The sequence below is a fragment of the Lissotriton helveticus genome, chromosome 10 (assembly GCF_964261635.1).
Source record: "Lissotriton helveticus chromosome 10, aLisHel1.1, whole genome shotgun sequence".
NCBI classification, from domain to species: Eukaryota; Metazoa; Chordata; class Amphibia; order Caudata; family Salamandridae; genus Lissotriton; species Lissotriton helveticus.
In genome coordinates, this window is record NC_136071.1 from 1,091,338,109 (window position 1) to 1,091,352,679 (window position 14,571).

Sequence of the window (14,571 nt, forward strand, 5' to 3'; positions counted from 1 at the left end):
AGGCTGGACTGGTTATAATAAAGGCTGGCTCTTGCAGGATTCATTTTTTTTGTCACCCTTTTCTGCCTGGAAAGCATTTTTTCCCAGATGTCATCACCTTTGTATATGCTACTACTCATTATAACAGCAATTTTTCAATCTGCTGCATCTGTTTCTTCAGGTTCAGGTTACTTCTTTGATGCCTTATTGCCAAGCACAGCTCTAGCATCTTTTCTTATAGTCACTCTCATTTGTTGTTGTCTACAGATGCTTTATTTTTAGTACGAGGTCAGTATGAGTTTGCTAAGTCTGAAGGTGCTCTACCCGCTCAACTGTTGTACAAGCTTAACCGACGCCGGGCAATGCATCACCTCGCCTTTCTGCATTGGAACTGCCTCTGCACGATGCATTCCCCCGAAGGACCTTGCAGTTCCTCGGAACTGGCTCTGTGCGAAGCGTCGTCAACTCAGGACCCCACAATCGCAACACCCCGCAGCTCCTTGGAACTGCTGCTGTATGATGCAGTTTAAATGCAGAACCTCACATTGCAGCCCCACAGCTTCTTGCAACCGCCACTGTGTGATGCATCCTCGACGCGTGACCTAGCAATGCTCCTCAACCAGGATTTAAGATACTTTGTTCATTAGGCCTTACTTAGTCCCAGTATCTGGACCACTCTCCACTGCAGTCAGACGGAACTTGTGACTTTGTCTCAGTCTGGCGCGACCAGATAACCACAGCTGGAGCGTCGTACTTTTAAGCATTATTTCTACCTAAATCTTTAAAATTGCATATATCGGGTTCTAATGATTGGATTTTTGTCATTTTGGTGTCATAGAATGTAATACATTTTAATCTACTTTTCTAAATTGATGTGTCTGTGTGTTGTGTTTTCCCTTTATTACTGTTTTTGTGCAGCAGATGCACTTTACACGTTGCCTTCTAGTTACGCCTGATTGCTTTTGCGGCAAGCTTCCAGAGGGTTCAGCATAGTTTAATTTGGGGTTGCTTGGGTTACACCCAGACAAAAATTGTGGTAGCTGCTTGAGAAGGGTTTCACCCTGCCCCCTCACACAGTAATACAATTTCCTACAGTACCCATTAACAAAAAGTAACACTAATCCTAGACAAAATCTATATTTTTTTAATTGTGGGTCGAAATGGATTCAATAATCCTTCAAATTATGCAGTTTTAAAGCTGTTGCAGAGGCTTACAAAAAGCCGGTTTGTCAATTTTTAATCTTTTATTATAACAGAGTTACTGAAAGTCATGTATTTTTAGGGATGGGAAATCTAGCCTGAATTATGTGACCTGTAGTGGGAAACACATGTTAAGAGTTAGATTTGAAAAATTAAAAAAATATGGTCAATGAAATTTTACAGAAACGGTATCATAAGAGTGGGGCATTTACTACAGAAATCTTCACTACGCACAACATGTGGCCGTCATTAAATTGGTGCATCTAAATTAAATATCCAAGTGCCACTGCAGAAGAAGCCTTATGTGAGTAGGTAGCAAACAGGGTTAAATAAACCAAAAAATGCTATATTGATGTGTCATGAGAGGGAAACATCCTTTACAACAAAACTTTTACAACGCAGTGCTTTTACAAAGCAGGTTTTACAACGAAAACCATTACAACGCATTGCGCTGGGGGGCGCTCTAGGATAGGGAATAGATTTAATTTACTATCCAACACCTTCCCTAGTGTCCACTGGGATTGGAGTTGGAATAGTAAATTAAACTATTCACTATCCAGCACCTCAAAGCGCTATGCGTTGTAAAGGTTTGCGTTGTAAAAACTGCGTTGTAACAGCATGCGTGGTAAAAGCATGCGTTGTAACGTCATACATCCGTCATGAGATCCATAGACCCAACAAGAATTAATGGAATGAGGGTGATGGATACAGCCACAAAGATGGCTGGAACCCAAGCTAGCATTTGAGAGATGCTGATGAGGACAAGAGGAACCCCAGAAACATGAGCATGAACCAAGATGACAACATGTACTAGAGGGTGACATTAGATAACACTAGACATAAGGCACCAATGAGATAATCCAAACAGCATGAAAATGAGGTGGCAGACCAAAGGAATGCTAGTGAACTACAGGCCTGGTTTAGAGCTTTGCCGACGGGTACTCCGTCACAAACCTGATGGGTATCCCGACCACATTATTACATGTGAATTATATCTCAATCCACTTTTGATACAGCAGCAGGGGTTGTCCATCACGTTTGTGATGGAGTACCCATCCACCAAACTCTAAATAAGGCCCAATATATTTTAACAATTAAAGACGTTGTTATTCTAGAGGATACAACATTTGATACATTGGGATTGATCCTTTCTTCTGCAGAATCATTTTAGAATCTACAGCACTGAAGGAACTCCACAGTTCCGACCCAGACAGAGACTTCCAAGTCAGATCAAGAGTTGTATTCATATCACTTTATACTACAACAAACCACAAATAAAAAGTCAGTACCAAAGCTGGGTGTGGTCATGGCAGGCCTAATTCCATTTCATATTTTGGATGGAGGTGATGGATCCCTTTGACCTAGTTTCTCCTGGTAAATGGAATCTCATCCACAAGAAATGTAAGGACCTTACCTGAGACATTGATGGGCACTACATTGGTTTGAATGGAGTTTGATTGGTGCCACTTCCTCTCCTCCAGCGTGGGCAGCGGGAAAGCTTTGCTCCAGGTGACCTGCTTGTCTGGCGTGGCTGGCAGACTGAAGCAGGATTCCCGAGGTCTCACCCCCACGGTGGTCGTCTCGTCTTCACTCACTCTCCTGGTGTCAGGCTGTCGGCACAGGTGAAGTACAAAACACATGAACAGGCACCTAAAACCTAGTTTCTGGATGATTATACACAATAAAATTATGGACCCTATTTTTCTTCAATCATTTTAATTTTATTAATCCATTTTACATCAAACTACAGCAATCGGCTGTGGCCGATATAGCTATGTACATTACACTATATGTAAATATATGTATTTTAATCTAAGGGCCTGATTTAGAGTTTACTATGACACTGCTCCTTTACCTTATGCAGGATCATCACTCCTTTTTGAGGCCCATTGCCTGTTTGCCAGATGCGCATGAATGAATAACCGGAGCATGCGTAGTCTAAATATGTTACATTTGTTATGTTACAATGTTTCAAATATCACGCATCATCCAATTGCCTTCGTAGCAGCAACACTTTCAGCCTCTATTTGTGAGTTTACCTGCAGAGGGTCATCCAATGGAAGGGTTTCGGTAGTGCGAGATTCACAAATTAAATAACTAAATCTTCCAGTTTTGTGGCAGCAAGGACACTGGCAGAGAGGGGAGCGAGGGTGTAAACAGCAGCTAGAGGTTTGCCTTAGTAGGTCCCAAGGAGGCAAGTCAAGAGCTCAAGCTTGCCCACTCAAGATGGCCTGTCTCTAAAACTCAGCCGACAACCTAATAGATGCAGAGAGTCTACTGGGTGCAGATAGACTTCTCATAACATAGTGTAGACGTATCAAGAGAGAGAGAGAGGACTAGATAGCTAGTCCGTGTCCCCGTGGGTTTATATGTGTTATCAAAGAAGACTAGCTCAATATGACTTTTATTTTAGGACTCTGACTCGTTTTGTCAGTGGACACCTTGTTGGTGTGTTCATGAAGCCCTCACCCACCAACCTAGTTGGTGGCATGCTTCATCATCGGGCCCACCCAGTAACACCTAATGTGTTCCGGGTGTGCTTCGACGCCTGATTACAGCGGAGCTGGTATTTTACTGAGAGTGCAGTGTGGGGTGTTAGTGAAGTGACAGTTAAAACGGCTTGGCGAGGGTCCCAGTACCCGAGGGTAAATTAAATTTTAATAACTGGGCCGCCGTCAGCGGTTAAAATAAGGCTAGGGGATGTTAAGGTGGTGAGTTACGACCTCCTACATCCATGTGTTGGTCGACATGTTTCAGCCAGTGCCTTAAGATTAATCTGGCTTTCCTCAGGACCTATTTAAAATAGTGCTGGTGCAGGCTAAAAAAGGTGGGTTTGTGTAATACAGACTATGTGTTACACTCGCTAGGGTGTTTTTCTAGGTGTGAGAGGAGGATTCCCTTCTCAAGCATACCTGAACATACAACGTATAAGACATAGACAAAACATATAGGTAAAAAAGAGTCACTTATCATATAGTTGCAAAGTCATACACATCGTGATTGCCGGGACTAAAGTGCATGGTGGGTAGACTATAGTCGGCTAAGGTGTAATGGTACTGGTGGTACCATTAGGGTGAAAGTCGCATTCTAATTAGGCGTGGAGTGGCTAAAACACGGGGAATCCCCTCTCACACCTAGAAAAATACCCTAGCGAGTGAGGAATGCCAGATTAATCTTAAGGCACAGGCTGAAACATGTCGACCAACACATGGATTTAGGAGGTCGTAACTCACCACCTTAACATCCCCTAGCCTTATTTTAACCGCTGACGGCGGCCCAGTTATTAAAATGTAATTTACCCTCGGGTACTGGGACCCTCGCCAAGCCGTTTTAACTGTCACTTGTAAATGTATTGCGACTTATATAGCGCACGTATCACCCAAAGGTATCAAGGCGCTTGCTTAGGGAACCCGTCCTGGTATTCCCTTGTGAGATACCCCGGCAGGGTATCCACAAGGTGAAAGCCAGGCATCCCGCCGCGAGGGGCCGTAGTGGAGATTAAGCAAGCTATTGCCCAGAGTCGCAGAGTGTGACCCCGTGAGTCGAGTAGGCACCGGAGCGAGAATTGTCGAGTCCGTGGAATTTTTGAGCCCGAGACCCGCCGAGGCGGGGAATCGAACCCTGGTCCACGGCCGATCTCAGCTTCCGGGTCTGCCGCCTCTAACCACTGAGCCACGCTTCTCCACCACTTCACTAACACCCCACACTGCACTCTCAGTAAAATACCAGCTCCGCTGTAATCAGGCGGCGAAGCACACCCGGAACACATTAGGTGTTACTGGGTGGGCCCGATGATGAAGCATGCCACCAACTAGGTTGGTGGGTGAGGGCTTCATGAACACACCAACAAGGTGTCCACTGACAAAACGAGTCAGAGTCCTAAAATAAAAGTCATATTGAGCTAGTCTTCTTTGATAACACAGACTTCTCATAACAACACACCGGCACCCTCACTACCTGCCATTTTTATAGGCAACCATCTTTTCATTCCACAATTGATGATGCATTGGTCGACGGACGTCATGGTTGGACCACTAACCCACCAGAGTAGCAGAAGAGACACATTCACTGTAATAGACGAAGATGCACTCCTGCATTTTGTCTCTCTGCTCTTGTGGCAGGGTTTTTCTCCTGTAGTCTCTGGTGCAGTGGAATATTCCATAGTGATGAAAAGAAAGCCTCTCTGATGGCTGATCCTTGGTCACCCTCTCCCTTTAATGCCTCCAGCCCACCTTATATCCGCGCCCATATGGTTCCTCCTACCACAAGGACTCTACACACTTATGCCTTCACATCCATGCCTAGTGACTTTGCCGTGTTTTTGCCCCTTCCTTGCTAGTATCTGGGCAGAATTAGGATCCTCGAAAGGCACTCATTGGGGGTTCATTTCCAGAACTCACATTTAAAATGTCCCTGTCATGGGCAGAGCTTTCCCTCCCACCTCAGTCACATTTTCAGTATGTTCTGTGCAAGATTGCCATGGGTCCCTCCCTAAATTGGGCAGCTGGTCTGGCACCATTTGTTAAGGCGGCTTAGGTGCCCAATGATACACCAGAGGACGGTGGTAGCAGCATCTCTGCCTTTGAAACACTGCTCTCCACGGTCCCCACGTGCCACCCTGAGGCATGGAGTGCAATGGACAGGGGTGAGGCTGCTGCTGATGGTAGAGGGAAGTCCCATGACTGCCCTCTTAGAAAATACATGGTAAGACAAGAAATATATGACAATTTACTTTCAAAATGCCATTCCCTACGGCCCCTGGCCCTTGGCCTTCCTTACTTTAAGCCCCTCAGTTATCTTGTCCTCCGAAGGTTCTGCCCGGGCACATCAACTTACCAGATAGACGAACTCTAGGCGCTTGGCCGACTGCTTGGGGGTGGTGTCGGGGGTGAGCTCTGGAGCCGGAGATTGATCCGAATAGCGGAATGTCTGGCTGGTCAGCGGGGTGTCCAGGTACCGCTCCTCGTATTCATCTAAAACAATTAAATGTAAAGAGTTAAAACACACTCCGTAAAACCTAAAGGCTCTACGTACACATAATCCACCCACAATTTCACACTGTACCACTAATGAAAACAGCTTTCACTTTGGAAGTCTACTGAGAGAGGTGCAAATCTCTGAAGATATAAGGTAGTTCCCTTTGTCTGCTCCCCTGCCCTACATAGGAATCGATTAACAAAACATTTTCTGATCATAGTTATCAACAATTTTAGTGTGGCTAAAGCCCATTGCAAAAGCCAATAAGTCCCAAAGGGTGAGAGCTATTTCCTTGTCCAATGCTTATGTTTCCCTGTTCCATAAATCCCCACTCGTGCACCCCTGGCAAAGGATGGGAGTGTTTGGGCCACTTTCACATCTTCAATACACTTTTTCACCATGCCTTGCTTATGTAACTTTAGATGCTCATTTAAGGTGTGAGAGGCAATTGGTTTATTCTTAGTCCCGAGATTGTGTGTGTTTCTAACTTTAACAATGGTCAACTCATTGCATCTCCATTTGAAACACCTATTTCTATACCCTTTACCAGAAGTTATGGTATCTCCCAGAAAATTATGAAAATCCTTATTCCGTAGAAATGAGAGCAAAAATGCTAATTTTTCCGCCTGTTGTTGCATTGTGTGATCCCATTAAACTGTGAAGGTCCTCTAGAAATGATTCTAGGAGCGAAGCAGGACAGATAATGTATTTTATGAATGTTGGTCAAAACTAAATAACATCAATACAGCTGATGAAGGCACTGGGGGCAGAGTAAAGGGCTGAAACATGTAGGCACAATGACAAATAAAGGATGAATGATACCTAAGTTCACATCCTTCATCCAATCCATTCTTTTAACCCTGCCCCCTGTTAATCCGTTTGGGTTTACAAAGAGGTACGTTCAACAACATTCTGGATCATACACTTATCCAGCATTTTTGCATCTGAACTCTCTCACTGTGAGTTTGAGACCACTCTGATAGTACCATCCTATTAGGGAGGGATGGATTAGCCAATGATGAAGCATGCCACAGTAATGGGGTGAGATTTCTTTCAATATCTATGACACTGCTGCAGAAAGGCCCTAGTACATCCTGAATGATTTAAGTGTGGATTCTACTATTGTATCTTTGGTGTGTGATTGATGCTTAGTGTGAAGGGTGTACAATAGTGTAAAGACCTCTATCTCTCTCGGCATGATACACTAGCCGCACTGTGAAGTTAGACCTAAAAACTTCCTTCCATCTATTAGCAATTACCATCTTCAACAAAATTCCTCTAAGACACTTCCTACAGATTCCTCTATAGGTAGTGCAAAGCAGAAGGAAATGAATTAAATCTTCAACAAGCCCCATGCTACAACTGTACAAAGCAAAATAGCCCCCAGGAGAGACACGTTCAACTTGTTATGTTATGTTATGTTAAAAATGTTTATAACGCGCACGTTCACCAATTGGTTTCATGGCGCTCAGGACAGGACAGCGGGGGGAGGGCACAGGAGTGAGCGGTTAGTCATAGGCAAGGCGAAAGAGGTGGGTTTTCAGAAGTTTGCGGAAAGAGGTGTAGTCCGGGGCAAGGCGGATGGGGAGAGGAAAAGAGTTCCAAGTGGAAGGGGCAAGAAAAGAGAAACTGGAGCCGCCGTGTTTCTTGCGTTTGAACCTGGGGGTGGTGAGGAGGTTTAGGGCAGATGACCTTAAGAGTCGCGACGGAACGTGAGGGTGGAGACTGAGGGAAATGAAAGCAGGAACTAGAGTAGACAAAGTCTTGGAGACAGTGCAGCCCATTTTAAAAATGCAATGGTATGCTACCGGGAGCCAGTGGAGTCTTTCCAACAAAGGTGTGACGTGTTGGTATTTCGGCTGCTGGAAGACTAGTCTGGCAGCCTGGTTTTGCACCAGTTGGAGCCGATGAAGGTGGTATGTGGGGATTCCCACGTATAGACAGTTGGCATAATCGATACGTGAGGTAACCAGGGCCATAATAACTAGAATGAGAGCCTCCGAGGAAAGGTATCTTTGGATTTTCCCAATTCTTCGAAGATGGTAAAAACAGGCCGAGGTAACCGCGTTGATTTGGGGCCTCATTGAGAGGTCGCGGGAGATGATAACACCAAGACTTTTCACAGTGTTAACAGGACGAGGGGAGGGGCCGAGGGCCGAAGGCCAAAAGTTGGAACTCCAGGAATTCGAAGATCCCTCGATCAATACCAGCTCGTTCTTGCTAGGATTAAGTTTCAACTGGCTGAAATTCATCCACTCGTAGATGGTGAGCATTATGGTTTGGAAGTTGGAACAAGAGGAGGGAGAGGAATCGATGGGGAAAATGAGTTGAAGATCATCTGCATAGTTGAAAACAGTAACGGGGGAGTGACGAAGAGAGACAAGGAGAGGCTGCATATATAAGTTGAATAAGAGGGGGGACAGGGCAGAGCCCTGAGGGACACCACAGGAAAGTGAAACAGAGGGGGCAGAGAAGGAGGACAGGTGGACTGATTGAGAGCGATGTTGGAGAAAGGATCCGATCCAGGACAGGGCAAGGCCCTGGACGCCAGCATTTCTGACACGGTCGATCAGGATGTCGTGATCAACCGTGTCGAAAGCGGCCGAGAGATCTAGCAATACCAGGGCCTGGTTCAAGTTCTTATCCGCCCCCTGTCTAAGAGCGTCCATCACTGCCACTACCACTGCCTCCGTAGAATGGGCAGGTCTGAAGCCTGCCTGCTGGTCATCAAGAAAATGAGATTTCTCGATGAATGCGCTAAGGCAGCGGGTGACGTAGGTCTCCAGTACCTTGCCCAAGTAGGGAAGAAGAGAAATGGGACGAAAGTTCCCCAAGACCGTGGGATCAGATCCAGGTTTTTTTAAGATGGGTACTACCACCGCTTTTTTAAAAGCATCGGGGACAGAGCCGGTGGCGAGGGAACGATTGAGCAGATCAAGGGGAGGACCTGGGCATGCCATGAAAGCATCTCTTAAGATTAGGGGAGGGCAGCAGCCATAGGGGGAGCCGGAACTGACTGTCTGAAGGAGGGAAATAAATTCATCTAGGGAAATGGGAGGGAATTCGTGCAGGCTACACAAATTCGACGGAGGAAGAGTGCTGACGTGAGGGAGGGAGGGGGAGGGGATATTATTTTTAATGGTGCAGATCTTATCAATAAAAAAAGTGTTAAGGGAGTCACACAAAGCCTGCGAGGGTTGGGGCTGAGCCGTGACGCGGTCAGGGAGAGAGAGTTCAGCAACAATCGAGAAGATCTCCTTGGTTTTAGATGCAGAGCAGAGGATTTTATGAGAAAAATAAACAGATTTAGCCAGGATAATTGATTTCTTATAGGATTTTAATAAGTCAGTAAATGTGGTTTTAAGTGTAGGATCATAATTTCGCCTCCAGCGGCGCTCAGCTTGTCTGAGGGATAGCTTATCTGCCTTAAGTTGGGCAGTAAACCAGCGCTGGGCATCGTGTGGGCGTTTGGTTTTGATGGTTTTCACCGGGGCAACCACATCGCTGGCTTGAGACAGCCATTGATCTACTATGGTGGTTTGAAAGTTTAAATCAGGATAATCATTAGGAAGAGTGGTAACTAAGGTAGAGTGGAAGAGGGAGATATCAGCACGTTTCCAATTGCGAGCCGAGAAATTGGAGGGTAGTGGAGGGCGAGGGGGTAGCAACAACTGCAACGAAAATGAGATAAAGAAATGGTCCGACCAAGTGCAAGGGTAGACCAGGGGGGGAGAACTATCCAGATTGATTGTCCAAAGTTGGTCCAGAATGTGGCCCTTATTATGGGTAGCAGTGAAAACATGTTGGGAGAAATTAAGACCAAGGAGTACATTTGTGAATTCGGTTGAGAGGGCAGTTTCGTGAGGGTCAAGTGGCCAATAGTTAAAATCGCCTATGATCAGGATCCTGGCTGAGTTAATGGCCAACTGGGAAATAAGATCACCAAATAGGGAGGAAAAAGAGGGCATATTAGAAGGGGGACGATAAACTAAAACACAGGTAAAAGAAATTTTAGGAGACATACATTTTAAAATTAATAGATCAGAATCTAATATGGGAATAGTAGTGAGGGAGGTGAAGAGTAGTTTAGAACGGATGATGGCTGCCACGCCACCACCCGGTCTACCAGAGGTCCTGTTCGATTGAAGTATGTAGAATCCTGTAGGGATGGAGGCCAGGATGTCTGGGGAGGAATCCTCATGGAGCCATGTTTCTGACAAAAGGAGGATGTCAATATTATCATTGTCAAGTAATTGAAATACTTCTAACTGGTGTTTAGGAAGTGAACGGGTATTGAGGTAGACAATCGACAGGGGACGGGCAGCTTGAATCTAAACATTGCAGAGCCTATGTCTTGTGGTTGTATCAGAAGTACAGTATACAGCACTATTTTCTAACTTATGCACACTAAAGAAAGACAGGGAGCAATACCCTGATATAATATCCCACTCTCTGAGTGGTGATTGGTTTTGGTTAATAAGAGTCAGTTCTTTCAATAAAGCCTTGGTTGATAAAGTATAGCCTTGGATACAATGTTCTTCCTACTCCACGAATCCAACTTTTGGAAATGTGAATAAGCTAGGAGTAAGAGCTTGGGTCCTCTCATGCAACCATCTCCTTTATTGTCTTTTGCATGTTTGGATTAGTGGTTTCTGCTTCTATTTTTAATCCTGATACTCAAAGGGATCAGCCCCAATTTCAACCTTATTGCTGAGGGGGGTACATCACAGCAAACCCACAATAGCTCTCATAAACATATTCCGTTCAGTTTCTAGAGAAAAAGCTCTAGCCATAATCCAGAACTAGGTTACATATCTCTGGGACCCAGGCTCCATATTTAAAATAATATATAATGATACCACCCAAGCAAGAGGAAACATACTTGATAAGTCAGTCCACCATTTCCCATATTTCCAGAAATACTCATCAAGAAAAAAATAATCCTTGACTAATTTATCCTTCAGGCACTCAATACACCATAACTCTCTCATGTCTCTCTTTAGCAAAAATACTAATTTTGGCTTTCAAGAGCATGCGGCTTGACTGAAGTCTCCTAAAGTAAGATCATGCATGCTTTAAAAGCCTTTTACACCTTTTGGAGTTTGGGAAACAATAGTAGTAATACCTGTATATAGCAGTGTATCAAAGTGCGAGGACCCAGCCTGGGGTCATTGACTTTCCATATCCTAACATGTTAAAGTCCTTTAATATATAAGAGCATGATAATACATGATGTATGATAAGAATAAGACCTTAACTAGGGAACAGCTCTGACGTATCTCCAGGAGGTCTTAAACTATATGGTGGTATCAGTCAATGTCAGGAGACATAGCAGGACCTATTATTAGGCATTAAGTATATCAGGGCGTCTCCCTATGTCTTTGCCCCAATTCACTACTTTTCCCACCACTCTGATCTATCAGTGGAATCCGTGGGTCTTGACCGAGATCAGAAAAGGAAAGAAATAGCTCCCCCCACCCTCCGAATCCTTATATATTTTTCAATCATGATATTTAAAAAGGGGAATGGTCGAAGATGCTTTTTTAAACATTTAGATTTTACTAAAATGATATGTATAAAATACTCACTTATAGGAGGCTTTCACCCAGCCTTCGTTATCCATTGATGCTGTTATTGTGTCATTCACATTTTGTTTTCATTCTCTACATACAGCAAGCAACATGCGGCAATAGGCCAGCCCACTTCAGCAGCTCGCTCACTATGCTGACAATGATGGCATTCTGTCCTTTCACGAGGAACACATCCACTCATAAAATAGTGCTCTTGTGTCCAGGACTACTATAGCAATGTGTACTTTTCGAGACAAAAAATATTTTTGCTTTTATTCAAATTTCATTTTAGATTGATGAGGACCTGGCAGCTTCTCCAACAATAAACTTTTACAAAAACAAGCATTGACAAAGCCAAAAGGATGCAGCTAATCCCATACCTGTCGCCTTTGCCTCTTTGATCAATCTTCTACTTACTTTTTATTATAATAAAATCATATGGTAACGAAAATATACCAGTGTGCTTTTTTTAATCAGCTATAATTTTGTACAGTGAATATATTTTAGGGTCTGCAGTGCAACACCTGCTAAGATACTTCAATATGCACTTAATTTCTGGTCTACTTACATTTTGCACTTAATAGTTTTCGATAGCTAAAATATTCTATTTATGTACACTGTGTTTGTACTATCTTTCTTTATGTCAACTTCTGACTACTCTACAAGATGGGTCAACAGAAAATGTAACCATCCTATGATAATTGTGAGAAATATGCCACAGGTATTCTAAACAGACAACAAAAATTTAACAAAGTATCTGCGACATTGATTTAATACACTAAATTTACATTGTTAGGCCTACATTTAAATTTTGCATAAACATCGTTTTCCATTTTCTGCTTACATGACTTTTCCTTGCAGGTGCAATTCCCATGGCTTGTTAGTTGAGAATAGATACAATACTGTATAAGCGATAGAGAGAGTTTGAGAAGAAGACCTGGACGGAAGAGCATGGAGAGCCAGAGCGCTAATTGAAAGGTCTTATTCAGCATTTTTGCAACATGGCTTGAGTGAACAAGGACAATGTAATTCCCATGTTCAATGTGGGACATTTTGTAAATGTTACAGCTTATAATGTGAGAATGGAAAAGGACAATTGAGCCCCTGATGATGAGTACAGAGGGGTGTTACCTCAGACATTCCGGTGAAAATAACTGGAGCATACACTATCTGATGTTACAGCATTATTCCCTTTGGACTTTGAGAGGTTTAGACCTCTATGCTTCCTAAGGGTTGCTCAGGCTAACATGTATTCCTCGACTCAAGAAGACTCTTGTCTGAGCATCTGAAATGCTGACACCTGTCCATTCTTCTAATTTTTTATATTTTTCCTGCACTGCCTTACTATACTCCTTTATTGAATATCCCTAGTAGAGACAACCATCCTTTTAGTCTGGACTTTAACTTAGATGATTTTAGATTTACTCCTGTATAGACGAGGGAACCTGAAACTTTTCTCTGAGCATCAGATCGTATTGCTGATCTTTTGTATTGCAGTGACTGAATTGCTTGTTTGCTTAATACTGGTCCATCTAAACCTCTTTAGGAGGTTGGGTTTCCGATTTGTTCTGTACCTTTATAGCATGGTACTGAGGCTTGTGTACCTAAATTTGACTGCATATTTGTACTAAACCTTCTTACCTATTGTTACTGATTCCTGGTCCTTATTATGTAGCCGCATTGGTTACACTATTAATTTCATTTTGATTAATCTGATCACTTCTCAGGCAGGATAGAAAAGATACTTAGGAGGACAAATGGTAAAAGGGTTTGCCCAGAGTGCTCGATCACTGCTAATTATACATGTAACACTTAAATATTGCCGACATTCCCTGAAGCAATTAGTATTTTGCCATCACAGTGATGTTGGCCCACTAATGTCAGCAAACCACCATGTCTATAATCGCTTTTTAATACAGTAAACTATTTTGTTTAAATGCAGTCCATTTCCTTAAAGAGAATGGTGCTACATTTTTTTAACCCCTTGCTTGTGCCACGAATTTTCGCACTGTACGGGTGATTTTAAAAGTGGGCGGGATTCGGACGGCCTCCGGCCGTCCTCAGCACACACCCACCATAACGCATGACGGCCGGGGGCTGACATGAGCATGCGATGGGTTAACGACTGTTTGAGAGTTAGTAGTGGTCCCCCTGAATCACTACTTACTCACCAATGTTTTTTTACATTCACACCAGATCCCTTTGGCACATGTTCATATTTGCAAATGGCTAACCGTCCCAATTTGGGAGTCTAAAATGTTTAAATGTTTTGCAACCAGATTCCAGTTGTAAAACATTGATACATGTCGATTCCGTATTTAGATGGGATTGCTATAATGCACCCTTTCTTAAAACCGAAGTAGTAGGGGATAGCAATCCTATTTTAGGAGTTGGTAAAAGTTTCCCAACTTCTAAAATCAGATCAGTACAGTAAGAAAAATATTTTTGCAGTTATAAACTCTAAATCAGAGTGTTTGCGACCACAAAAACGCTTTGCACATCTAGCCTAAATGTGTGATGGTGTACCTTTTGTGGTGTGAAATAATCGTTTATGCATTGAAATGCAATCACTTCAAAGGAGGCAGAATGATACACTAAACAGCCAATACCATGAAATTATAAGGCAATACTCCTGTGGAACGGAGCCAAGCCAAAGCCAACTTGACATAAATGTAAACAAATTCAGAGCAATAGGTGATGTCAAGACAGACCTAAAAAGCTTTGGCAGGGGAAGTTTGATTTAAAAGTGGGGAAATAATGTCTAAGTAGAGATTATGGTGTTAATTTGGTGCCCTGATAACTGCTATTTGCAGAATATCCAAAATGATGAGTCCTCCTTAAGTAT

At 43.4% G+C, this 14,571-nt stretch overlaps 1 protein-coding gene across 7 annotated transcripts in view; it reads right to left on the reverse strand.

Moving 5' to 3' along the window:
• The window catches only part of NHSL2 (NHS like 2), a 1,069,731-nt gene that overhangs the window by 13,628 nt on the left and 1,041,532 nt on the right, over nucleotides 1-14,571 (reverse strand). For all 7 annotated transcript variants that reach the window (XM_078663807.1, XM_078663801.1, XM_078663804.1 and 4 more), the window contains 2 exons: nucleotides 6,016-6,152; nucleotides 2,594-2,789 (listed from right to left, as the gene is read on the reverse strand). In XM_078663807.1, coding sequence (XP_078519933.1) covers nucleotides 2,594-2,789; nucleotides 6,016-6,152 — 333 coding nt within the window. The remainder of the gene's footprint in view (nucleotides 1-2,593; nucleotides 2,790-6,015; nucleotides 6,153-14,571) is intronic.